We start from the raw sequence: 26,999 nt of genomic DNA on the forward strand, positions 1-26,999 counted from the left end.
TGACTTTTTATAATTTTATTTCTTTTGTAAAATATTAGTAACTGAAATGTTACTGGAAAGATTTTTAACACTCATCTTAAAAGGTATAAAAATTTACCATTACAAAAAAAATGTAAAACATCATGTGACAAAATGAAAGTTCTTTTTAGAGATTCTTTAAATCTAGGGTAGAGAAAGCAGTCAGGAGATTTTAGAAATAATTTGCTATAGTTCATCATGCTGATAGACATTGTACTCCTTTGCAGATATGAAGCCATCTCCGTCATGGTCATTCCTCTTAAATATATCGGCTAAAATAGAACCGTGAACTGATGCATCACGTTTTTTACCATCTCTTTCAAATTCCTGCTTCAAATAATGGCTTAGCTAAAAGAAAAAAATTAAAACATTATACTAAACATAGCTCAGAGTTAATTTTTGTAAGCTCATCGTGATAAATACTAGCATATAGGCAGTCATATCACAAATATAAAATGACATCAGCTAAAAGCTCCAACACTTGAAACTCCAGAGCAAAAGTACACTAAAAGGAGCAAAACATTAGGGACTCTATAACAAAAATAATGTACTGAAATGGTTATCTCCCTATCGTCTCAATATAAGGTAACAGTGCATAGTAAAAATCTTCAATGAATAGACACATTTGAAGATATTTTCAATAGAAAACTGAGCTTGAGTGAAATTAGTTGATGTCTGACTAGTTCGTAGTGGGCAAATATCTCTATCATGAAACCATAATTGATACTCTTGCTGATTGTTGCAGCAGATAGGACAAGAATTTAGTGGGTGTAGAGTCTGAATTAACCTCTTAAATGTACTAATGGACCCTACACATTTCAATACACTCATTCCTCAAAAGGGGAGACTTTAGACACTGCGTGAGAGTGAAACAAACGTTGCATCCTTGTAAATCTGGGATGTAGCCCTGCATATAGCAAAGTAATACGTAAAAGATGGAATCAGAGGCAGCTCATATAGGGATAATGCATGTTTTGGTTTATTGGTAGTGTTATATATATGTGATCCATTCCAAGTCAGTTGACTCATGTTACCTCATCTCGAGAGAGTTTCTTGTCACTGTCCATGTCTATTTGAGTAAATGCTTCAACACTACGTGGTCCTTTAGTCACTGCATACAGTTCAATCTCAAAGATCAATGTTGCATTAGGTGGAATCTTGCCTTGTGCTAAGAATATAAAAAAAACATTGTAGCAGTCACATTGGTCAAAGCTCATACTACTGGTACATACATTCATACAGCAGTATTTCTATTATCTATTAGGAATGGGTTAATACTGTAATTTTCCAACTTGTGTGATACCTAAATAATAATCTGACCCCGGGCTTTATATAGTACACTATTAAGCCCGTCTTTGGGACTCCTTCCTACCTCATTCTTGACCCAGAGCAATCCTCTCCCGCACTGAACCCAGGACAACTCTCCTTACCTTTGTCTTGAGGGAGATATTGCCTAGTGGCCTGTTCTTTGGGTTTTGCAGCTACATGGGTCCCTCCCTATTCAGCAGGTGTGCCCAAACCCAATAGTAAAGACCCCCATACTGCAACCACAGCAAATTCTCTTGGCCACTGCTGTGCAAGCTGTAGAAAGCTGAGGGAGAGTCACCTTAGGATTTTTTTAGCTCCCAAGGTCTCTAAGCTCATCTCACTATTAGAAGGTACAGGTGTTAGATATGAGTGTTTCCTGCTTTTCCTCTTTCAACACAATTGGAGGAGGCAGCCTCCAGCTCTCTAGAAGACGTTAATGGATTTGGGGGATGGCAGCAGGCAGATCCCCATAAACACTGAAATGCATGATTTGAGAGGCGACCAGCTAGCCCACAGCAGAGTGCAGGAGAAATAGGGGGTCTTAGCCACCAGGAAGCCCACAGAAAACATCAAAGGTAATGGATTCGGGGGTCTTTTTCAGAGAAGGAGGTTGCTGGCAAAAGGGAAATGAGATGGAGTTCCATTGGCAATCCTGATATTCAGAGGCGAATGTTTTCAGGCACTACTTACAACCATTCTATTTCTCTGAAACAAAATTAATATGTGGAAAGATATTCACATTGTTCATCCCAACTGTCCAGACATTTAAAAACAATTTTTTAAATATACCTCAAACTATTAAAAATTCTCCTTAGGAAGCCTTGCATTAAGAGAAGTTTTGAAACACAATAGTATATACAAATGTGCCTTACAACACTTCTTTTGAAGTCCTGACAATTCCACTTGCCAGGCTAAAGTAATGTGTTTTTACTTTGTAATTTAAAAGTGACAGTCTGGTTTGAAAGGATTGTAGTAATGATGCAATGTTTACACACACTCCTTCTTTGCTTGAAATGGAGACAAGCAGGCAAAAAAAGCAGCAAAGTTCTGCTAAAACATTTTGATATACCTGCATCTACTATTAAGGGATTTACAAATAATAAAATATAATTTGAAATATGCAACTAATTAGGAGAGAGGCTGGCGACACAGGCTGAAGTATTCAGAATCCAAGCCATCTGATCAACAAAGGAAAAATGGGCTACAGGAATGATCTGCTCAGTCCCAGAAGACCGAATGAAGGTAGGTTCTAATATTTCTGTGTCAAAGCATCTTCTGGTATCAAAGATATAGAGGAAATATTAAATACAAAGATGGGTTACTGTATCATGGTAGACAAATAACAAGAGTGGATCAATAAGGTCTAAAAAGTCAGCCCAAAACATGCATTTGACAAACCATGCAACATGCAGTTAATGTGTAAACACACAGCTGGATCCTAATTATATGCTGGTTCACCTAAAGCTAGTATGTAGGCTAGTCTATCATCAGAATTTATTTTCGAGTTTCTACATATCCTATTAGATCTGAAGATTAAAATGTAAATCAGCTTTCTTTAACAGTGGTGGGCAAACAAACTGGTATTACTGGTATTTCTTATTTGAGATACCTATCATGAATAAAACGGTATTGAGAGGTTTCAATTTTGACTACAAAACGTGTTTTGTTAAACTGTTCCAATTGTGTAAATGTCTGAAATATATACCATATATTTGTAACAAGTTTATCTAACATTTATTAATATAAGCTAACTAGGCAGACTTTGGTGCAAGTAATTTTAAGAATTATACATACCAGAGACAAAGACATATAAAGACCTAAAGAGCCACATGCAGCCTGACTAAGTCAAGATTAGACAGTCATCTTCCCCAGCATGCAGGAATACGCTAAGACAGAGGACAACCATGTTGCAGGAAAAAGTCTTTCTTCAAGCACTGCCTAGAACAAACAGTTACATCTAAAGTTAGATTTTAACAATGCACTTTTTATTTGATATCAATGACTTTTCTTGTTGCTACAAGGCGAGATTTGTTCATTTCTTGTTATGGTTAATGAGACAAATTCATTCTTGGTGTAACTCTACAGCCTTCAATGGAATTACATCAAGGATGAAGTTGGCTCATGGAATTTTGACATGAACAAATGATCAAACTATGATCACAGAACAGCAGCAGCATGTTTAGTCAATGCCCCATGTTCCCAGACAAAGCTGGATTACAAAGAACTAAAATATGATATTGTCTATTCAGCTGAAATGTTTCACGATAAGATTTTAAGTCCTGAATCAGCCCATTAGTCTCCTATATTGCATACCTAAATGTCATGCATTCAGATTAGGTTTCCTGTGCGCCATTCAGTGGGGTATTGGTGACTGCAACAATTATTATGCTGAGTTATGAAACTTCTCATTCAATTAGTCGCAAGACAGTTTTCAAACAAATAATGTTTCATCAACTTAATTCAGTGGTATGTAGTGAATCTCATATTGTTTTGACTGGGTGAAAATAAAAACAATTTTATTAAAAGGCCAATCTGGCAGTACCTTAATCTTAGAAATTAAACATGAATGTAATGCAACAGGAATAAGGATGTACATAAATAGGAGGAAATAATAATAATTAGTATACTATTTAACAATTAATTATAATATTTAATAATATTAAATAATAAAAGGCCTTTCTCGTAACCTCAGAAACAGATAATTAAATCCCCTAAATTCCTATAAAACAATAGTTTTCTGAAAATCTTATTTTTTTTCTTCTGGCTGTCAATGAACCATATTTATTTTCTCCCACAAAAGAAAGTTCTCCTTGTAAAGTTGTATCTAAAGACCACTTAAAAATAACTATCAATTTACCCCTCCTGTTTGTCTGCTCCAATCCTAAATGAACTTTTGCAAAAATTCTTATATTTGGCTCTTCTGACTGCAAAAAGAGATATTAGAGGCTCTGGAAATCAAACAGGAATATAATTATAAGCACTGAAGTTATGACCTCTCCTTGCTCTCGAAGCGCTCTTTGCTGTTAGCATAAAACTCCTCATTCATGTGAAATAAGCCACCCGTGAAAGCAGCACTGCAGTTGCTTGCAGAGTTAATGTAAGTGCTGTCACTGCACTTGCTGGAGGGTGAAACTAACTGTCTTGTGGTGCTGGAAATTAAAGAGCTGTAAGCATGTTGTGTATGGAGTGCTGGGTTGAAGATCTGATTCCTTTTGATAGCTTTTCAGTTGTGGTTTTTGTTTTCAAAAAATAAGTCATGTATTATTTAGATTGTAAGCAAATTGGATCAGGGACTGGCAGCACAATGGAGCCTCAATCCTGAGAGGGTACTCTGGATGCTACAATAATACAAATAAAAGCAACGAAAGGATGATCTCTCTCTCTGTCACATGGTAGGTGCTGTTAGTAGTTGTGGTGCTCCTATCAGAGAAGTTCCTTTCTAGCAAAAGAGAGAGCTTGTTAGCATGGACCTGTAATTACAGGTCCAATTCTGCCAATACTTACTCATGTGAGTTGGCCTTATTCACATGAGCAACCCCATTACATTCCTTGGAACTATGTTTGTGGGTAAGAACTCGTATGAATAAGAGTTTGCAGGATCAGGCCCTGTAATTGTAGCCATCAAATAAACCCTCAATCAAAAAAGCTTGGATGATCAATACTCAAGTAAATTATTTACAACACTGTTTTCTGTCATTTATCTGAAAACATAAAGACAAGAAAAAACAAATATGAATTTTAATTTTTTTTACCATAGCCTTCCTTTCCATACGCTAATGATGGTGGAATTGTCACTTTCCGTTTTTCTCCAGGACACATATTCATCATAGCAATATCTAATCCTTTTATGACTTGGCCAACACCCAGAACAAACCACTTTGGGTGACCTTCATTTTGTGTCCGACTACAAAAACAATAAAAAGCTTTTAGCGAGTAGACAGCAACAAAGTCAGTGTTCAAATATTTTTTTAAAAAATCACTTTAACATTTAAATACAGTATTATCTTTGGAAAGTGTGACATTATTTAGATACATTTTTTAAGAAGTCACAGTAAAGTGTACATTAAAAAGTAAACAACTGCCCTTTTTTATTTATATTGAAGTATTAACATTTTTTCTGGTATAATTGGTTAAAAATCCTAAATTGAATACACAGAAAAGCTCCCATTGACTTGTTAAAGAACAAGTAAAAATTGAGTGCAAAAATTGCACCTTTCTGCAGAAAGTACAAGAGGGGCACTGGGCAAGGAAAACTCTAGTAATTTCCCTTAGCAGAGTTTCTCCAAATCACACAACTGGGGGGAGAATGTCTTCTCTCCCCTTTTCTCCTCCCGCTGAACACAAATACTGTACACAGAATAAGCTGCAAAACAGTGGATTACAGAAGATATGCAGGATGATAGGCCATCCATCTGGTGGCTTTATTCCTCAACACTAGAGCTGACCAATCCTTCAGCTCCTAGACAATATGTCTCCATTGGAGCCACACTGCCAAGTGTTCCCCTAGCATGCAATGCTTCCCCTTCCCACCTACGGTATTAAATCAAAGATCTGATGTGAAAAGAACATTGTTAAAGCTGCAAAACCAAGCACGCAAACAAGCACTGCCAATAACTTGCAGTTTCAAGAATTACCTAGATCTCCAGCAAAACCTATCAACACTACCCTATTTCAACCAGTAGCGGGCTTCCACGGGCATCATATTTTGTCCTAAACTGAGCATACTGCTTCCACACTGGTCTCAGGGAAAGAAAGGCCAAGGTCAGGAAAACTTTGATATCCTTTAAGTTTCGATTTTTGGATGAATTAATATATCTGTTGGATCCAAAACTGTAAAAGTTAATATTTTTAACATACTTCAAACTTATTTCACAGCAATAATGGTTAAGTAAAAGGTTGCTCCTTTTATTTATTGAAGAATACAAACTAATGCACTGATCAGGCAAAGACTTATGCATGTGTGTACCTTGACAATCTGTGAGCAAAGTTGCTCACGTGCATTGTGCCTAGTCTACACAAGAAAACTACACTATTTATGGCACTCAAATTGAAATAAGAGTGTCTACATAAGAGGATGCCACTGATTTAACTAAATCAATTTCTAACAAAATTTAGTTAAATGAATACAATTTTCTGCAAGGCCTGAGTCTTTGCAAGATTGGGGCTTAATTTGGCCTAAATATTTTATAATGATATTTACAGCATTTGTGGTTTGAAAGTATAGCTCTAGATATACATTTATATAATTCTAAACCTCACTGTAATTTTGGGCACTGCATACAAGTTGTTTTCCTTTCGAACAGATTCCGTATTGTCAGATCTGCTTTAACACAGATTTAAAAAGAAACAAAAGGCTAAATGTTTGCCTATTTTTTATTTGCAGAGGAGAGGCAAATCTGGTGAAGAAGAATAGTATAAATAGCACAGTTATTTACCTGCAATAAAACTTGGATCCATCACCGGCCAGGTAGCCATCATAATGTGCATTAAGCAGATCCCCCTTCTTGCTCTTTGGCTTGCATTCTTTGGGCACATGTAAAACTTCTATTTTAACTTCCTCTGCAGTGGCATCCTCTTTCTTTTGTCCGTGCGTGTGGATCGTAAGAAGACAAAAAGCCTGTAAGAAAAAAACTAATCTGACTCCGAAAGTCATGCTTGCTAAACTCGCAGGCTTGTTCTGACTGAGGTTCTTAGTGCAGCCTCACAGTAAGAGACACCCGCCCCCCACCTAGGCTGCGTGGCATTGTTCGACGTCAGGCTGACACTAACTGGGGCGTGTACATCGTGTCCTCCAAGATGCTGTGTTGCTGCGGCCTGTGAGCTCGGCCAGGGCGCTACGCCCCGCCCACTTGCTCCTCCCCCCTTGACAATTTTTGATTGCCTGAGGTCTGCAAAGTCAGTGCTCGGTGCGGGGTTGTCAGTCTCGTGCGCTTGCGGGGGATTCTGCCCGGGACTGACTCCTTCCCTTGAGACCGCTTCCCTCCCAGGCAGTGTTTCAAGTGTCCCCTGGGGAAGCGGGATGCATTACCACCCCCCGGGGGGCAGGGACTTTACAGGGTGGGCTTGTTACCGTTTCTCCGCTGGTGCTGGGGGGATTTCGCGGACTGTATCACAAAGGGTCTCGCAGGCCCTTGGGACTGGGGGGGGGGAGTGTTGCTCTGTGTGTGTGCGTACCCCTCTCCCCCAGGAGTTGGCGATGTCTGCACCGTCTCTCCCGCAGGGCGGGGGGGGGGGGAATTTGGGGGTGCGCGTTTCCACTTCTGCTGTCGCAGCATTTTCCTTCATGTGCATTGGCCCAGCTTCGCTTTCACTCCCCTCATCCGCAGGGGGCCGAAACTTGAAGCGCTGCCACCAGTGTCATTGCGGGGGGGAGGTGGGAGGCTTCTGCTGAGAACGGGGCTGTCCCGCGGGCCGCGTGTGTCTGGCCAGGGCAGGGTAGGTTCGCCCGGAGTCACGGCACGGGCCCGCTGGCAGGCTTAGCCGGCCCCTTTCCTGCAGGAAGTAAATGAAACGTCCGGGTCAATGGCAGCAAACACGACGGCGGGGAGGGGGAGGGGGAGCCAGAGGCAGCCGAGGAGCGGGGCGGGCAGAGCCTGCGGGGAGCTGGACACCTGCGGTTCCCCCCTCCCCGGACCGCCATGTGCATAGGACATGAGGCACTCTGCCGCGCCTGCTGCCCCTGTGCATAGCCCGCTGCGGGCAGCATCTGCTGGGCCAGCCGGATCCTGGGGCTGCGGCTGCTCTCGGCCCCCGAGCTGCGCGGCTCAGCCGTAAATGTCCATAGGCGGCTGCTGAGCTGGAGGGAAGGGGGAGGCTCTGCCGCTGCTGCCGCCCGTTCCCAGGAGGAGGAGGATGCTGCACGGAGCCTGGCCCTGAGCTATGGAAGGAGTCCTGTACAAGTGGACCAATTACCTGACAGGTATGGGCAGGGCGGGGCTGCTCCTGGCGCGCAGCATCGCTCTTCCGGGCGGTGCCTGGGAGTTAGCGGGCAGCGGGCCTTTGGCACAGCGGGGAGGATGGAGGTGCTGGTGCAGGGGGATCTAGGTGAGGGTGCGGACTAGTGTCCGCTGAGGTTACGAAACCAGCTGGCCTGTGGAGCTGCTCGCCGCTGTTTGACCCTATCTTGCTTGGGAAGAAACGGACAGTTTTAGCCTCTGATGGCTGTTGGGTGGCCTACCGTAGAGCAGCGGATTGCTGGTTTCCGTTCAGTAGCCTGTTGCTCCTAGGCTCGGAGAAACCAGTTGTGGTGCAGCAATGGGCGATGTCCGATTCTGTGAGTGAGTGGAAGACTTTACCCCCCAGAGCTGTTGATCTGCACCTTTCACAAGAACTAAATTCATGCTGCACCCACGTTTTAAAATCCTTCCTGGAGATTACCCGAGATCTGGGAGGTGTTGGGGTCGTTTTAAAATACAGTCATTACTAAATCGCATGCTGTTTTAATTGAAGATATATTGCATTCATACTCAGTATTTTGGAATGTACTTATATGGCCCCGCTTGCTGAATATAGCCCACTGGTCAGGGTGTGTGCTACAGTTATCACTCTGTGTCTAATCTACAGAGAATATGGTTCTGGTACAGCTCTTAGCTTGAAAGCCTGGCTCTTAAACTGTAGAGGCTCATGCTTAAAGCTCTGGGAGCCCCTGGTTCAGTCAGTGGAGGATGATGGCCATCATATGACCACTTCACAATTCTGAAAGTATGTATCCTCACAAGACCCCTGTTAGATGGGAAGGTAATGTTATCCTCAATTTACAGAGAGCCCGAGGTCATAAAGGAAATCTGGCAGAGCAGGGAATTGAAATTCTAGTCTATCACCTTAACCACTTCCTCCTGTAGGAAATAGCTATGATAAACCATTAATTGCATCCAAACATATTGTAAGATATAGTCATTGCACCTGTCTCTGCGTGCTCTTTCCTGGACACATCTTGCTCAACACAGGTATCTCTGGGTAGCTAGTACAGCCCTCTTACCCCTCGAGCTTTCTCTGGGCACTTGCCTGTGAATATCAGCACATCTTAGGTAATTTTCTTACCTCTATCTCAAGAGTCCTGCAGATCTCTTGAAAACCCTATGACTAACTATGCCTCTGAGTTCTGGACTTGAAAAACCACTAAACGTTTATTTAACCTGAATAAACGTAACATAAACATAACAATACTTCTAAGATCCTGGCAGTGCTTCCCTTGATTGCAGTTTGTCCGACCCGCTTTGTCCTCAGGAGCCAGCGCTACCCTTCAAATTCAGCCTCCCCTCCCCAGTTCCAAACATGCAGTCTGGTGGGGCTTCTGTCCAGGAGTCCTAGCCTCTGTGTCCCCAGCAACATCTGTTCTTCTGGTCTTCATCCAAAAACATACCATATCATACAGTTGTGCTTATCAGCAATTATCCTATAATGTCTCATATCATATAATTTCAAGTTAACATAGTCCTTTCTCTGTGACAGTTCAGAAGGAAGGGGCTTGGTATTGCCTCTTGAAAATTGTCAGTCTTCCTGTAGTGAATGGCTCTGACAGAAAGTAAGATTATCAGTCTGTTCAAAAAGTGATTGAAAAGACATTAACTACTAAGGTGTCTTAATGGAATGGGTTCTGCAAATAACAATATTTCCTAACCTCCTTCTTATTACAAGCAGTATTTTTGTGCCCATCACTGTGTTGTGTGGTATTTTTGGGAAATGGTGCTTTCCTATTTAGCAGGTAAGACCTTTGCTGTATTGGCTAATTCTTCTTGCCTTGTAAGACTGAAGTTTGGAATAGTCCAGCCTCTGTGGCATAGCAGAGCCGAATTGAATGTGGACAGTGACCCAGAATGGAGACAATTAATGTGGTACATTATTTCAATAAATTGCAGAGTTGCTGGACACTCACAGTTCTTGCTGATGTCCATGGAAGATGTGACTGCTCAGGCTCTCTGATCTCAGGCTGGATCTGGCCCTGTGGTAGGAAAGAGAATGTGAAGAAATACCGCATAAAAAATCTTGCAGTGTCAGTATAGTAACAAGTAGTGATGACTGGGAACCACTAATTTAGAGTACCAGAGGAAAGTAATTAATAGACGACTACAAGTTCCTGACCCAGGATGAAACATGACTGTTCTCTTAACTTAGGAATTTCTATTTTGTATGTCCAGTCACAATTAATAAATTGGATGATTGTGAGCACAGGATGAACTGTAACTGTATAAATGTCTTAGTTCTGTTAAGACCAGTCTAATTAGGGAATCCAGAATAGGACAAATGCTAAGGAATTTGTATTGCAATAATGTCTAGCTGCCCCAACAGTGATTAGGACCCCAATTTCCAGTGGGTAGAATTTTCAGAAGTACTCGTGGGTCTTATAAGGACAAGTCCTTTGTAGTCTCTTTCAATGAGACTTTCCCCCCTAAGTTTCTTAGGCTCTATTCAAAATCCTTCCCTGAATTTACACATAGGAAGAGACAGTCTCTCCTTAGAAGAACTTCCAGTCTAAGGCACTGATCCAGCTAGATCTGTGTTGGTCATCCACACAGATTAAGTTGCAGGATCTGGTTGTAAATAGACACATGATGGACAAAAAGCATGAGAAAGGAAATATTATCGCCATTTTACATCTGGGGAACCAAGGCACAGAAGATTAAGTGACTTGTTCAAAGTCAGAGGGGCTGAGTCAGAAATTGAGTTCAGTAGAAGTGTTACAGTAGGCACAGCGGCTGTACTGCTGTAGCGTAGACACTTATTAGAAGGGGTTCTTCTGTCACTGTAGTAAATTCACCTCTCCGAGAGGCAGTAGCTAGGTTGACGGAAGAATTCTTTCATCAACCAAGTGGTGTCTGGAGCTTAGGTTGGTTTAATTACATCACACAAGGTGTGAAATTTTTCACAGCCCTGAGTGATGTAGTAAAGCTGACCTAACTTTGTAGTGTAGACCAGCCCTAAGATAGGGTGCATACTGTAATATCTTCTTATAACATAGAGATCTGTTCTGAAAGCTTCTGACATATCATTCCAAATGTCTCGCAAAAGGCTTGTCTGTGTACACTTGCTTGCACCAAGCTTCAAGACTGCATTCTTCAATACTCCAGTGCCAGCTCTCAGAGTTTTATCACAAATCTCTTGATATTTAGTATTTATCTTAAATCTCCATCTCCTGTAGTAAAGTGATTGCATGAGAATCTCAGCTTCCCCCCCCCCCCCTTTTTTAAAACATCTAATCCTCATGGTTGTGGAGAAAAGCTTGAAAGTGTGAAACCTAAATGCTCAAAAGTTTCATGATATTTTGGGACCTGACTTATAATTTTTTAACCCTTAGGGTTGGCAATACCATAGTTCTGAAAACTGTTCTATCTCTGGCACTAGTGAGTTGATTGGTTTTTAATTAGTGGTGCAGGAAGATCTGTGGCTGACAGCTTTTTGTCAGCAGTGGGTCCATCCATGTGTGCAGTTGGGTTTTGTAGACCTCATCCTGTGGCTCTCACTTGTGTGAGTAGTTCCATTGAAGTTAGTGGAACTAAGTAGCAGTTGGAGTACTGGTGAATAACGCCCTGTATAAAATCACGGCAGTGTCCTGGTTAAATGCTCTAATTTCATGGGATATGTATGACCACCAAGTCCCACCCGCAACCCCAAGCTGCTGCAGCTTTTCCAACAGTGGGGACATAGAAGCGGGTATGCCTTCTTCTAAGCTCCCTGCTGACTGAAACCATGCCTGCTCCTGGCGGGGGGGGAGGGGGGATTAGTGGACCAGTCCCATATGGGAGTGGAGTAGGGAGGTGGTGGACCAATCCCATCTTGAGGAGTGGAGGCAAGGTGATGTGGGTCATGCGATGTCTCACTATTGATGACAGCCAGTCCAGCCTAGGCCATTGCCTCTGCTTTCTGCCCATTTGGTAGGGTGAGGGGGCAATGCTGACAACATGCAGCAATTAGGAGCCCTGGCCTGCCCCAGTGGCCTCCGGCAGGCCTAGGGGAGATGCTGCAGGAGCTGTGACCAATATCTGTTGCCTGAAGCCCAAGCAGCTGTGTGAAGCCCAACAGATATTTGGCTAATTTCACAATTTTCACACAGGCTGTGACACTGTAATTTATATAAGGCTTTACTGATGAAAGTAAAGGTTGTAGGTGTCAGGCCGTATCAGAGAGAGAGAGTCAGTCAGTCAGTCTGTGTGCCTGTCCTCAGGTAAAAAAAAAGATTAGTTTCCAGTGTAGATATTTGTGGTCCTGGAAGTCAAAAACTATTTCCCAGATCAAAAAGAAGTGTTAGCTTTGGACAGAACTGGGTGTAAGGACTGAGCGGGTGAGATAAAACTATATAAATGAAAAAGCCGAACAGCACAAATTTTTTTAAAAAGCCTTTGAAGTGCTGCAAAGCACTTACTAATGTTAGTGAAAACTTGTAACATAGCAAGAGTGTCTGCACTGAATTATTTGTCAAAAATATATTGCAGCTGTCAGTTTATTTCTAGGGAGAAATTGAATGAACCTCTGCTTTCACCATTAGCAAACTCACTGAGTTTCTTTAATTTTGTTTTTCCTCTTCCTTTTCCCTTCATAGGATTCCCCTTGGAGACAGTCATTAGTACTGCATCCTTTCACCATGAAAAAGATTTCTTTTCTGCCAATTCAGTGGAACTAATTGTCCCCCTAGAGTGAATCAGTATAGGATCATATAAAATGCTTATTCAGGCCTCTTGTTTAATTGTAGTGCCGCTGGCTTTTTTCTGCTCTCTTGTTATTCTGTTCCTTTTCTGTGCTGCTCTGCTTCAGTGAATTCAGATGTGTTTGGACAGCAAAGTTAAGCTATCAGAACCTGTGAAATGTCAGTGGGGTGGTTGCCTGGCTGCCTGTATACACGCTGATAGAGCATGATGGAAGAGTGCAAAGGAAAGAAAACACGGAACTAGTTCTTCAAATGTAGGAGGCTATCATGATTGTCTAACCATTTTCTTTTAAAACAATCACACCCCAGATTACCTCTGTTTGCTGAATTGAACTGTCGTGTAAGTTTGCGTCTTACCTAAACCAAGTATCATTCTGTTCTATTTTTATCTTTAATGATATGTCAAGCGTGACCTCAGTGTTCAGCATGACTTGAATTTATCACGCTAATGCAAGCCTCTTTTACACTCCTAGTACCTTTACTCCAGGAATGCAGTTCTAAGATAGAGCCTGAATTTGAATCCTGTGCATAGTAGCAAACTATGCTACACTGAGCTGGCACCACAAGCATGTTTTGGTTGGTTTGCTTTCAGATTTTTGTTATCCTTTTTATGCTGTGTGCTTGACATCCTTCTCAAATATATGAGTGGGTGTACTTTGCTACATAGCTGGGGACCTTATGTGCACGTCTTCCTGTGAAAGACTAGTTAGGTTATTATCAAATGTTAAATAGCTATTTACAATCTTTATTCTCCATGATGAATGTATTTAATGGAGATACTTTGTATTTTTAGTGAAATGTCAATGAATATAGTATGTGTATCCTGTGGCCACTTTCTTTTTGAAGTAGTATTAGTCAGATTGTAGTTATAACCCCTTTTTCATGCACAAAAATGAAAAATTACTAGGCAGGTTTCCTTAAGATGTAGTTCTTGTTTAATGGATACTGCCAACTTGAAATCTATTCTATTTTTGAAATATTACTTAATTTACAGACAGTACATCTGCCCACAGAATCCCACTGTTAAATTTGGGGCCTCACAATTTTTTTATGGTTCTTTCCTCCTTTATTGCTATCTCGACATAAACAGATGACAATTACTATTTCTCCTCTATTGTTAGGGCAGGTCTTCACTACGGGGGGGGTCGATTTAAGATACGCAAATTCAGCTACGCGAATAGCGTAGCTGAATTCGACCTATCGGAGCCGACTTACCTCGCTGTGAGGACGGCGGCAAAATCGACCTCCGCGGCTCCCCGTCGACGGCGCTTACTCCCACCTCCGCTGGTGGAGTAAGAGCGTCGATTCGGGGATCGATTGTCGCGTCCCGACGAGACGCGATAATTCGATCCCCGAGAGATCGATTTCTACCCGCCGATTCAGGCGGGTAGTGTAGACCTAGCCTCAGTTAGTAAAACAGATTATACACAGTGCTGTCAAATGCACAAATTAAATAAACTGAAAACATAATTTTAAATCTTTCAGTTACACTGTAGCTATTTTCGAGCCAGTACCTGCAAGCACTTATGCAAGCTCGACAAACTACACATGGAACATTCACATTACTCCGTATGATGTCTGCCTATGGCAGAGTCTCGGATGGGTTTTGAAAAACCTAGAACTCCAGGAATTCACAGTATTCTGAATGTAAAGGGGAAATAAATCTCTGTGAAAGCCTATGGAAAAATCAGTCATAAAGCTTTTTTGTGCCCATTTTTTGTCAGTCCACTGAATATTTTTGTAGTCCAAAAATATCAGATTGTATCTTGTTCTAAAGCTATTGAATTTCAGTTTCTTATTTGCAAGAGATACCAAAAATATTTTATTACATTATACAACCATGAAAGAGCGTGTTTACAGGGCTCTTATAACATGAGCATTAGCACCTTGAGACAAAAGTGTACAAGCTGATTTAACTATCAGAAGTACAGCACAGAATCAGAAAACAAATGTTTTTAAAATAAGTGAAAATATTTTCTTTACTAACATTAAGTGAACATTTTAATGTACACAAGTTATGCACATATATTAATGTTCTGTTTTGAGAAACTTTTGTATTCCATGGCATATTGAATCAATATCTTATTAGGTCCCTTATTGACACAAGGGACCTAATAAGATTGACACAAGCTTGTTCCGATTCTGTACATTTGCATGCTCCTATACAAACAATTCATGCTATTCTACACCTGCATCATGGACTTCTGCACCCTGTTGTGCAGCCACAGAATATTGCCTCCAGGCAGTCTCCTGGTATTGGTGTCAATGACATGAGCTCTGGCACCAGACTCATGGAACATGGCTCTAGTGTTCATTGTCCATTGTGATATGGGCTTTCACGTTGTAAGACAAGGCTCGTCTGCCGAGGTCTGAGCAAGTCTTGGTGAAACCTACAGTTCCACCTTCTTTCTTTCCTATGCCATTGAACCATTCTTGGCTCTGATCAGGGTCCGTATGATTGAACTTCTGACATGATCACTTGACAACTATGTTCCCTCACAGAAACCCCTTAAACATGCAGTATCTCCAGTCCATCGGTTTCACAGAACTGGACTGTCTTGTATTATGGATGCTGGTATTTTTATTGGGATCGCTACAGCTTGCCACTCATGATATACCAGTTGCAGATGCTCTTGCTTTCTGTGACCTCTGGATTTTGGTTTGCCACACGACTGATACTGTCTATCCTGACTGAAAGATGAACTCAGTTCTGTCAGTGGCCTCTCTGTATATGATAACTTGCAGTTTCTTTCTAATGGCTGTTGCCTCCCTTATTCTATGCAAGTTTGAGGGTCTAAACATCAGAATTTAACTTGGTAACAACCGTTTTTGAAATCAGCAGGTTCAAATTATGTTAGAAAAAGTTGTTAGCAACTTTAAACAAAAAAATGCATCTAGATCCCCTATGGAGGATTGATTGAGATTTCTGTCTAGTCTGTAAAGTTGCCAAACCATTGCAAACTATTTTTCAGTCTACTATGTATTGTTATACAATCCTCCTTTTTAAACCAAACCAAAAACAAATACAGCTTGTTTTTCTAGTTTAAACATTGTATGCCCATCCAGCAATATACAAGGCGCAATCTGTCACATATTTTTTCACACACAGGGTACTCTCTATATCACCTGGTTTACTATAAGATAAAACATTTTCTTGTTTTGCTTGTTACTGTCATAAACTTCTCTTGTTTACTTATATGCATTGCCGGTGACATCAAGGATCAAATATGGCCAGAATAATCTTCTGTTACAAGGTCCCTTCTTATCAACACAAGTCCATGCAGCAGATCATGGATTCGTGTGCTCTTCACATAGTTCAAAGATAAATACAATGTAGTCTCAAAAGCAGGTGCAGAAAATGTGTTATGGGGATAAACTAGAAAGAGATTTTTTAAACTGCATATTTCGATGTAAACGAAACTGAAAACTTTTGAATTGCAACTGATCAAGATAGTCATGATTTTCTTTCTTTCTTCCTTTCTTTCTTATTTTTATTGTTTGACAGAGTTAATTACTTAGTTCTTTTTGGATATTCTTACAGATTAAAAGGACCGATCAAACATTCACTAGAGTCAAAAACTGTTATAATATGAAGAGACCATAGGAGTATGTCCTATCTGCTGCCTTTTCTCCTGCTTAAACATTTGAAGTTCAGGGGTGACGGGTTTCATTTGTGAATCATAAAATCATGGTTCCTATTCTCTCTTCCAATGCACCCTCTTTATCTTATTTTACATAGAAGGAGTAGTGTGACTGAATACACCACTGCATTCGCACCTACGCATTATTGTAATAATCTTTGTACCAAATATGCCTTGTGAGGTATCATCTGAAAACGAATAATATCAATATCAATTGGTCAATAATATCATGGTGAAACGTATGTAGTAACATTTTATGTAAAGTTATGAATTCCCCTTGTATGGTGATGTTGGCACGTGTTCAAACCCACATAGCCCTGTCTAGGCAGAAGCTGTTAAACATGTCTATCCTAAACAAAGATTTATTTTTACCTCAATTTACATATATGTAGTAAACAGGGTCCTTGGGACAGGAAGAGGGGGTAAACTCGTTTCTCAAAGACAAAGGACAAGCTGACACCTCTAACCAAATGTCATCAACAGAGCCGTCCCTTGGGTACAGTGAATCGGGGCCACTCTCCCGGGCCCTGAGTTTTGGGGAGCCCCACGGGCAGGGAGGTGGGGTGGGCGAGTGGGGTGAGGAGGCGAACAGGGAGGCAAGTGGCAGGCGGGTGGGGAGGTGGGGAGGAACCCCCCTACCGGAACCTTCCCCTCCCCCCAGCGCCTCCTGCCCTCCGGCAGGCCCTGCCAATCAGCACCTCCCCCTCCCTCCCAGTGCCTACCATGGATCAAATGTTTCATGGCATTAGGAGGCGCTGGGGAGCAGGAGGGAGGAGCGAGGGTGCAGCAAGCTTGAGATGGGGACGGAACTGAGTGGGGGCGGGAAGAAACAGGGCGGGGTGGGGCCTTGGGAGAAGGTGTGGAGTGGGGGTGGGACCTGGGCAGGGCTAGGGGGTGGGAGTACCCTTTAGCAGATAGGCACAGAGTTTCTAATGTCCTGGGCCCCGCACCCCCCTAGGGACAGCCCTGGTCATCAAAGCTGATTGGCAATCACTGGTCAAATGGTCACTCTTTGGCAATGAAGGGGAGCAGGAACAGATGGTTCTTCATTTTAGCAAGCAATAACATGGAATCTCTTTCACCATGAGATCCCATTTCTCCGTCCTCACAGCTGGAAGGAACTTTATCTAGAGGTAACCCTCAGGAAAATGCTTTTTAAAGGGTGACTGAACTAGAAAAACGAGGGGCAAAACCACCCGAGGTTATCTCCATCTCTCTACCCCTCTCCCTTTCACCTAAAAAGACAAAGAAACCAACCCTTTGATTTTGGGGGAGTTCCTGACCTGAGAATTTGGGCAGCAATGTTTCTGGGAACCTGTGGTAAGGATTTAACTTGAATGAAGTCCAGCTTGTTAAATTCAGCTACTAGAAAGTATTCTATCTCTTTTTCTCTTGTAACTGTTTCTGACTTTAATACCTTATCCATGTACTCACTTAAAATCTCTCTCTTTATAGTTAGATTAACTTGTTTTTTTCTAATCCAAACTAACCCAGTGTTGTGTTTAAATTGAGCTGTTTGGTAATTCCATTTAAAGTAGCAGGCTGTTGGATATTGATCCCTTACAGGGGCTAGGGTGAACACCTGGTCAAAAAGGGACCCGGGCGGCTCCGGTCAGTACGCTGACTAGGCTGTTAAAAGTCTGGTCAGCAGTGCTGTGGAGCTAAGGCAAGGTAGTCCCTACCTGTCCTGATACTGCACTGCACCCCAGAATCGGCCAGCAGGTCCAGCTCCTAGGCGGGGGTGCCATGAGGCTCTGCGCGCTGTCCCCGTCCAGAGCACCGGCTCTGCACTCCCATTGGCCGGGGACCGCGGCCAATGGGAGCTATGGTGCGGTGCCTGTGGACAAGAGCAGCGCATAGAGCCACCTGCTGCACCTCCACCTAGGAGCTGGACCTGCTGCTGTCTGCTTCCGGGGCGCAGCATGGAGTCAGGACAGGCAGGAAGCCTGTCTTAGCACTCCCACTGCGCCACTGACCAGGAGCCGCCAGAGGTAAGCCCAAGCCCCAACCCCTTGCCCCAGCCTTGAGCCCCCCCAAACCGAGAGCCTCCTCCTGCACCCAAACCCCTCATCCCCACCGCAGAGCCTTTACCCCCCAGATGGAGCCCTCACCCCCCCCAACCCCCAGACCCAATCCCCAGCCCAGAGCCCTCTCCCACACCCTGAACCACTCTGCTCCACCCCCCAGCCTGGAGCCCCCTCCTGAACCTCAAACCCCTCAACCCCGGCCCCACTTCCCAGTGAGCCTGCACCCCCAGCCGGAGCCTGCACCTCTGCCCAGAGCCCCCTCTCATACCCTGAACCCCTCATTTCTGGCCCCACCCTGAGCCCACATCCCCAGTTAGAGCCCTCACCCCCTCCCGCACCCAACCCCCATACCCCAGCCCAGTGAAAGTGAGTGAGGGTGGGGAAGTGTAGTGAGCAGGGGGCAGGGCCTTGTGGAAAGGGTGGGGTATGGGCATGGCCTAAGGAAGGGGTGGGGTTAGGGTGTTTGGTTTAGTGCGATTATAAAGTTGGCAACCCTAACAGGGGCAATGGACCTATAATATCTGAACTGTCCAGGAGAAGGTTGGACAGTGCAGAATGCATGTTTTGGGGAAGATTAGGGACTGGGAGTGTGTTGGCGTCACCCTGCGAGTAGTAACTAAGGCTGCTGGAAGCTAGAATGTGGCTGGTGTGTTGCTGACGGACTGCTGGGGTCAGAGTTGCTGGACCAGGGCTGCAGCTATACACAGACACTCAGGGTGTGACTTTCATGCTGTTTGTGAGCAGACCAGGTTGGGAGCTACAACAACCAATCATTGTCAGGTTCCCAGGGTTGCAGGGTAGATGTTCTGGGTTGCACCCCAGAATGTGACAGGTATAAATGAGATCAGAGGAATACCCCCAGTGTAAGGGGGGGATTGTAAGCCAGCTGGCAAAGAGGTGTCAGAGCAGCTCTACAATGCCCTCTTCCCATCTCTCAGTGTAGTTTGCATTATGAAGGAAGGAGCAGGTGCATCTATTCTTTGTTCCCTGCAGCATATAAAGGGCCAAGAGAAATAGAGTGTAAGGTAGAGCACCACTGAGACTGCTCTAGCTTACTCCAGAGGGGACCGAACCAGGCCCCAAATGGTCCCTGAACAATCCCAGTATGAAGTAGACATCAAGATGGGGTAACGTTATCTTTGCACTTCCCTACTATCATTCCTGTGCTAAACACAGAAATGGAGTAACACAGATCTGGGACCATTGTTTCTTCATGCTGTCTCTTGCTGTCACCTATGAGGATACGTGCATTTCATCTGCGAGTTGGGATGATCTCAGGTTTGTCAAGCATGCTCCCACTATGCTACAGTGCATCATATAGACATACCACAAATTGGCCAGGCTATAATGAGTCTAATTGTTGTTCTTCCTGATTATTTGGGCTGTTGTCCCGAATCCCTGCTGCTACTGTTAATTGCAAGCCTTGACCCAGGAGTCCTGGGATAGTCTGTACACCAAAATGTCCTGTGCCTGTGCAACAAGTCAGGGAGAGAATAAGATCATGTTTTAAAAGGTGCCAATAATGTCAGTAATTTTAAAAGTTAAATTTTAATAGAAGTCTCTTAAATCCCAGCACTTAGTCAAGCTATCCGTATTTAGCCCTTTCAGTCTTTGTTCAAGTCAATTCCTTTTAGCCCCAAACCCATTCTTGTTGCTGGCCTCCTAATGCCCTCTGCAGTATTCCAGGTGTGGTCTTGCCACACCTGTATAGAGGATTATTGCCTTCCTGCCTTCTACAAATGCCACTTAAGATTACGTTGGCCCTTTTTGCTGCCATCCTGCATTGCAACGTTTTCTAATTAATGTATCAAAAATAAACAAACAAACAAAGTTCCCCACCAGGCTTTTCATGTCCTTTTGCTGAGTAGCCAGGCAATCTTATTGCTATTAACCCTGCCCTTCTGCTCCTATCTCCTCCCTGTTGTGGCCCCCTTAATTCTGCTGGTGTCTGACATTAGATTGTAAATTTTTGGAGGGGAAGTGATCATGTCTGTTTATTTGTACTGTGAGATCTACTCTTTTGAGTACTATGTTAAAGTTGTAAATAATAATAACACAATGATATCCCTTAGCTGTAAGTCTCTCTCAGGGTTAATGTTTGCCAAATTTCTCCTTCCTATAGAATGTCTATGTTATGGATTATTTGTTTCCTGATGTATTTACTTTTGATATTCCTGGCTGAATTTCATTTATTATTTCCTTTCTATATTTGTAACCTGTCTAGAATCCTTTGAGTTATTAATTGTTGTCACTGCTGTTTGCTGCCCCTTCCTGTCATGATAATCTCGCCCACTTCATCAGTATCTTTAATGAAGATATTAAATATAACTAGACCTATCACCAGCTTCTGCAATACCCCATTACAAACATCTTCCTCCAAAGTTGACGTGTGCACTGCAGTTTAGTTAGTTCTTTCAGTTGGTTTTCAAGTCTAAATGGCAGTGTTTTTTGGGAGATGCCACCAAGTGCTTTTACTAAAATCTAGATGCTGCATCTATTGCATTTTTTTCATCCACCAATTCTGTCATTCTGTTTAAAAAGTAGACATGTTTGACTGTAATTTCTGTCTTTTTAATGTACATAATGATGTGCCTCTGTAATTCTAAATCTGTTGCTACTGGTATCCTTCTCCTAGTATTCAATACTGCATTTTAGGTTGTTTGTTTATTTATTTATTTTCTTCAGCTGTCAGACCTATTTAGCTCACAGTACAGAGGTGGGTGGATGAGATTCAGAACATCCTAAAGATATAAAATCAAGCATGTAGGTGCATGTATTTTGTTTATTTATTTGATAACTGTAGTTTAGCCCTGAATATTTAGGATAACACTTCATAGTATACTAGTGCATATAAGTACAGTAGTATATTTTGTAGAAGTATTGAAGTCAGAGGCTTGGTCTATACGTAAAAGTTTTGCCAGCATTTCTATGTTGGGGGAAAAAATTAAACCAACGTAGATGTGCTAGCAAAAGCCTTAGTGTAGACCATATCATAAAGATTCTGGTACACATTCTTCTTTCCCTGTCCAGAAGGTGTGGCACCCAGCACTGGGTCCTGCTTCTGCTCCCATTGAGTCAATGATAAAACTCATAATGACTTTAATGGGAGCAGGATCAGTAGAGCCCTGCAAATCCGCGGGTATCCGCTTTATATCCATGGACCATTTTTGCGGATAGCAGCGTGGGTGCAAATACAAATTTTGTATCCGCGCAGGGCTCTGACGGTAACAGCTGGGCAGCCAGCTATGAGGAACTGCAGCGCAGACCCTTCACCTGCCCGGGGTGTGTGTTTGAGAGCAGCCCCGGCCGTGTCCCTGCTCCCCAGGCTCCCTGCCTCTTCGAGGGCAGGTGGAGGGTCCGCATGGGGGTGCCTTGGAGCCTCAGCCCTGCCACGGTAAGTAGAGCCCTGCAAATCTGCAGATATCTGCAGACATTTTTGTATCTGTGCAGGGCTCTAAGGATCAGACCTCTAGCTGAAGCTTGTCAGTATACGATTCAGCTTCCTCCCTTCAAAGCCACTGCTATTGGATTTCTTCAGTTTGCTCTTGTGGAATAATGCAGCCATCCATGCTGTGCACTGCACTGTCCTTTTGGTCAGTAGGTTCATGGCACCACAGTCAGTGCCATTCTAATTCATAGATAACCAGAAAGTGGCTATTTAGTAGACTGGTAAGATGGTGCTAGCACTATGAGACAGAGTGCATCACCTTTTCCTACTACCTGGTTCCCCAGTCCCAATCCTCTGTTGAACTGGTGTTCTTGTTGTGCTACACTGACTTATTATTTTGTTTTCAGTTATTTACAAAATATCTGCTGTTTTTGACATAGTTTGAAATGGGCCAGTGTAGTAGGGTGAGTTATGTTAATTAGCACTAATGACTGGGATATCTATTGTGAAGTACAGAGTTTTATGAGTTGGCAAGTTAGCCTATAAAAAGAGCTTTAATAAAATCAAGTATGCTGTATCTGCATATAATTTATGTATTTGATAACTCTAGTTTAGCCCTAAATATTAGGATAACACTTCATAGTGTACTAGTGCATATAAGTACTGTAATATATTTTGCAGAAGTAGTGAAGTTAGAGACCTGGTCTACATGTAAAAGTTTTGCAAGCATACCTATGTTGGTTAGTAGCATGAAAGAAATAAACTCCCTAACCAAAGTCATTGTGTTGGCAAAAGCCTTAGTGTAAATGCAGTTATATCAGCAAAAAAGTCCCTTTGCCAGTGTGTCTTTTTCATTCACGGAACTGGTATAAGCTATGCCAACAAAAGAACGCTCTTCTTTTTTTTTTTCTAATATAAGCTGCGTCTCCACTAGGAAGGCTTGCTAGTATAGCCATGCTGCCAAACCCTTTCTAGTATAGACGAGGTCTTAGTAGTAGATGACTCCATTATAGTGTTCTGATATTAAATCATTTTTGAGCAATGGGGTAGAAACCACCTTTTTTGTGTTTGTGCATGAGAGGGTATGTGTGTGTGAGAGAGAGTGTGTGCGGGATCTATAGATTAGGAAGTGTGAAATAGAGTGTGTAGTACTGTAGGGAGCAGAGATTGTAGCCTGATGGTTCATTATGTAGTTAATCTTAATCTTATTGAGGCCCACTGAAGAATATACTTGAAAGATGATGGTCCTCAAGAAGTCTGTGATTTACAAGACTTCAAAATAGGATACTTTTGGCAGTTAAATTAAAAATATCATTATTCTGTAAACTGGGAGATAATATAAATGGGAATATTATTGCTAATGAAACATTGCAAAAAGAGTTAGTGTAAAATATCTTTATAATAGTTCGTGTATACAGCACATCTGATCTTCAAAACGAAGATGCTTCTTTTACTTCCTGTGAACATCACAGTAGTATTTGCATCTGTGTAAATCCTGTTTCTCTTAATGGTTTAACAGACAAACAGCTTTACTTTTGATTGCACTTGCATTTGCAATTAAACAGTTAGTATAACACTCTTCTCTCATATTTATGGTCTTCCTAGGTTGGCAGCCTCGCTGGTTTGTTTTAGACAATGGAATATTGTCCTACTATGATTCACAAGATGATGTTTGCAAAGGCAGTAAAGGAAGCATAAAGATGGCAGTATGTGAAATTAAAGGTAAGATTTAAATAAGTTTTTATTAGAGGAAATTTTAATTGGCAAGGGGATGAACAAGATGACCTAATACCACTTTTGCATCATTAATTTCTAGGATGCTTAAAAAAGGTAAGGGGAAAAATCACATCTACACATGTTTAGTCAGACGTGCTTGCTACATCAACCCCAATTAGTTACTGAACATGAACTCTGAAGCAAAATAATAATGAAAAAGGTTATGATATTTACTGCTCCTTTATGAGGTTTAAAAACAGCCATATAAACCCTAGGGTATTAAGAACTTTTCTGTTTATGTCTTACATTGGAAATATCATAAATGAAGGCATCTGAAGCTGTTACCATAGCTACAGCTCTTCTCCCTCCCAAACTCAGAGGGAGGTAATGCTGAATGTTAGGAATTGTTTGCTGGGAAAGCCACAGCAGTGATCTGGTGGGTGCCATTACTTCCATTACTTTCTGCCTTTGGCCTTTTTTTCTGATGCACCTTTGTGGAGGTATTTGTGATGTGGATACCTGACCACTAGAAAATGGACCGAGTCCATCTACTTTTCTTATATAGGCCAGCAAGCAGTTATCGGATGGCAACAACTTTTGGTTACTACTGCTAGTGCCTAGGTTGAAACCAGTGACCTAGGAGTGAAAGGCTTATGTCTCATTACTAATCTCTTGAAACATTCAGTCCCCCTTTCCTGTCTGCTTGTTCATTTTCTATAGTACGAAGGAACAGTAATAGATAGATGCCAGTAATTTGGGATTAATTCCATCTGTCATGTACCCAGGGCTGTCCAGTCCTAGACCTGGGAGTACTGTGGTTGAGAAATATGCCTGGTACTCTGTGACATCTGTGGCTGATTAAAGTTGTAGTATATTGAATACGATGGCTCTAAGTGGAGTAATATTCTGTTCTCAGGCTTGGGAGGATGGTGACTTTGACACAGAGCCCAGAAACTTGCATCAGAAAGGAAAGTGAGATTGATTTTAGTCTAGTCCTTCAGAGATATTTGCCCACATCACAAAAATCTTCAGGTTGGCATGATTGAATCAGGACTAGACTAACAGTGGTATTTCGGGCGAGGAATGTTTTGGCAGTATTTTGAGGGAATTTTGCACAGTATCTGTCCACACTGTGTCTGGCTCTAGCCATTACTTAGTCAATTATGTTCATGAATCTCAAATTCATACAATGTTTAAAATTGTTTTGAATAGCTTCCGTTTCTTACCAAATGCAACGTGTAATATGTAAATAACTTGAAATAATATGGTCTGTATAGTATCCTTACTGGTTTAGTTATCGTTTGCAAAATTAGTCTTTTTTCCCTTTTTATCATTAGTTCATCCAACAGACAACACAAGAATGGAGTTAATCATCGCAGGGGAACAGCATTTTTATATGAAAGCAGTTAATGCAGCTGAGAGGCAGAGATGGCTGGTAGCACTGGGTAGTTCTAAAGCCTGTTTGACAGACACCAGAACAAAAAAAGAAAAAGGTATTTGTGCCATTAAAAGTGTATGAAATCTAATAAAATTGTTTTTGATTAAGATGGTTCTTAATTTGTCCCATTCTAGTGGTTGAATTTAGTATTATTTATGTAAGATATAAATCTAACTTATATATCCATAAATATATTGATACATCTTAATTATGGATGTAATCCCTGTTGTGTGCATATAATAACTTCTGGTTTATATTTAAATTGTAATTTCCAAGGGGAACAGGAAAATAACTGATCAGCCTTCGCTAAAGTTAGCAGAAAGGAAGAATTATTGTTACTGTATTTCTCTAAGTAGTCCAATTCCCTTTACGTGTGTGTGTGTGTGTGTGTATAAATATGAGCTCATTTTAATTAAATATAGTACTTTGATCGAAAGCTATCACTAGACATGGTGAAATGGATGAGTTTAAAAATCTCTCAGCTGGCATTGCTCCTCAGAATTATGAATTTTGCCAGTCTAATTAGCTCAGTGAGTGTCTCTGCAGTACGCTGGCAGCTTCTGACTCGAAGATGTCTGACTGGCCATGCAAAGATATATCTGAGCAAGGAAAAATATTTAAAATATTGTAAATGTATGGCATCAGGTAGGTCAAATCACTTCTTATATTGCTCATGTGCAACTTGCTTCTGACTTCACTTTACTACTCCTGAGTTTTATTACACTGCTGGTTGTCAGAGTTTCTCCCTGTTTTGGGTTTCTATGTTATGTTCAGATTTGTCTTGTTCCAGATATTGGCCCTACCAGAATCATAGAAATGTTGCTATTAAAAACTAAGGGTCAGATCCACAGCTGGTGTAAGTCATTGACTTCAAGAAACTATGTCAGTTTGCACCAGGTGAGGATCTGCCCCTTTATTGACAATTATCTGACTTGCAGATGTGTTGACTGGGATTTTGAACTGAAGTCCCTGGGCTACCTCCTTTAGGCCCCTTTGAAAAGCCAAGCCATAAACTTGGGCAATAGTACTTGCTTACATACATTGTAGTAATGGTATTCCAAATCTCAAATCTGCCCAAGACAATGGTGAACCATCTGTGTATGAATCATATTCTTATCTCACGAAGAATATAGAAATCGATCACATGCTTCTCTGCCCTGTGCTGTGGTTCTGTGTGTATTCAGCGCTTGCCCATGTGACAGCCTGAATGGACAACCAAAGTTGCACTGCAGTAGTGCAGTCACCCAGCCTCATCTAGGAGTGACACAAAGGTTTCCTTATGTCCTTTGTCTAAGCTTAAAAAACACTGGACCAAATCAGACCCACTGCAAGAGCACAAGGAAATTACATGAGTTTCAGCTTTTATTATCCTGCCTTCCACTTCTAAAAGCAGAGGATGTGATTCAGCCCACAGTCTTGTCCGCCCAGCTAATGTGATCAGAACAGCTCTGTTCATAATGGCTATACACCTTTTGGTTTTGTGTCATTTAGGTTGTGTCTGTGATACAGAATTTTTGGAATATATTTCCTTTAGCTGGACCAGCACAAGTGGGAACCCTAGTTTAGACAAGGCTCTGGTGGTTTCCAGCATTTTTACCTCTGTTAGTTAAAACTTGAGCAGCAGATTTAACTGTCATGGTGTCAAACAAACAAAACAGAAAACCAGAAGCCACTGGAGGCATGTATATACTAAACCTCTCTCAGCAATACCAAGAATTCAGCTCCAGTGAGAATGTTATCCTGTAATTCTGTAGTGCAGAAAAGGCCTGTAAAGACAGAATGGGCACATCTTTAAATAGGCAGTCGGGAGAACTGTCACAGC

The 26,999-nt window shown here is 41.9% G+C and overlaps 2 protein-coding genes across 5 annotated transcripts in view; one reads left to right on the top strand and one right to left on the bottom strand.

Moving 5' to 3' along the window:
* FKBP7 (FKBP prolyl isomerase 7) lies at positions 1 to 10,362 on the bottom strand. 2 transcript variants are annotated; one of them, XM_065560821.1, is made up of 5 exons: positions 10,202 to 10,362; positions 6,762 to 6,943; positions 5,079 to 5,230; positions 1,053 to 1,186; positions 1 to 366 (listed from the first exon to the last, which is right to left on the bottom strand). In XM_065560821.1, the coding sequence occupies exons 1-5, from the start codon at positions 10,301 to 10,303 to the stop codon at positions 205 to 207; spliced, it is 732 nt and encodes a 243-aa protein (XP_065416893.1). In that variant the 5' UTR covers positions 10,304 to 10,362; the 3' UTR covers positions 1 to 204. The 2 variants fall into 2 exon arrangements, with proteins under 2 accessions (XP_065416893.1, XP_005300530.3); XM_005300473.5 differs by lacking the exon at positions 10,202 to 10,362 and adding an exon at positions 7,501 to 7,751.
* PLEKHA3 (pleckstrin homology domain containing A3) overlaps positions 7,818 to 26,999 on the top strand; it is a 27,926-nt gene continuing 8,744 nt past the window's right edge. Inside the window, exons 1-3 of one of the 3 annotated variants that reach the window (XM_005300471.5) lie at positions 7,818 to 8,245; positions 23,629 to 23,745; positions 25,077 to 25,232. In XM_005300471.5, coding sequence (XP_005300528.1) covers positions 8,206 to 8,245; positions 23,629 to 23,745; positions 25,077 to 25,232 — 313 coding nt within the window. In that variant the 5' untranslated portion in view covers positions 7,818 to 8,205. Of the gene's footprint in view, positions 8,246 to 19,779; positions 19,914 to 21,849; positions 22,030 to 23,628; positions 23,746 to 25,076; positions 25,233 to 26,999 lie in introns of those variants that run through there. The other 2 variants (XM_065560819.1, XM_065560820.1) reach the window with 2 other exon arrangements.

This window comes from Chrysemys picta, chromosome 11 (assembly GCF_011386835.1).
Source record: "Chrysemys picta bellii isolate R12L10 chromosome 11, ASM1138683v2, whole genome shotgun sequence".
NCBI classification, from domain to species: Eukaryota; Metazoa; Chordata; order Testudines; family Emydidae; genus Chrysemys; species Chrysemys picta.

Excerpts from the sequence above, each read along its gene's own strand:
- FKBP7 (XM_005300473.5), bottom strand. The coding sequence starts at position 7,617 with ATGCACATGAAGGAAAATGCTGCGACAGCAGAAGTGGAAACGCGCACC. Across the intron at positions 6,944-7,500 it reads CCAACTCCTGGGGGAGAGGG|GCTTTTTGTCTTCTTACGAT; the intron begins GTACGCACACAC and ends TTTTTCTTACAG. Across the intron at positions 5,231-6,761 it reads GGATCCAAGTTTTATTGCAG|TCGGACACAAAATGAAGGTC; the intron begins GTAAATAACTGT and ends TTGTTTTTGTAG.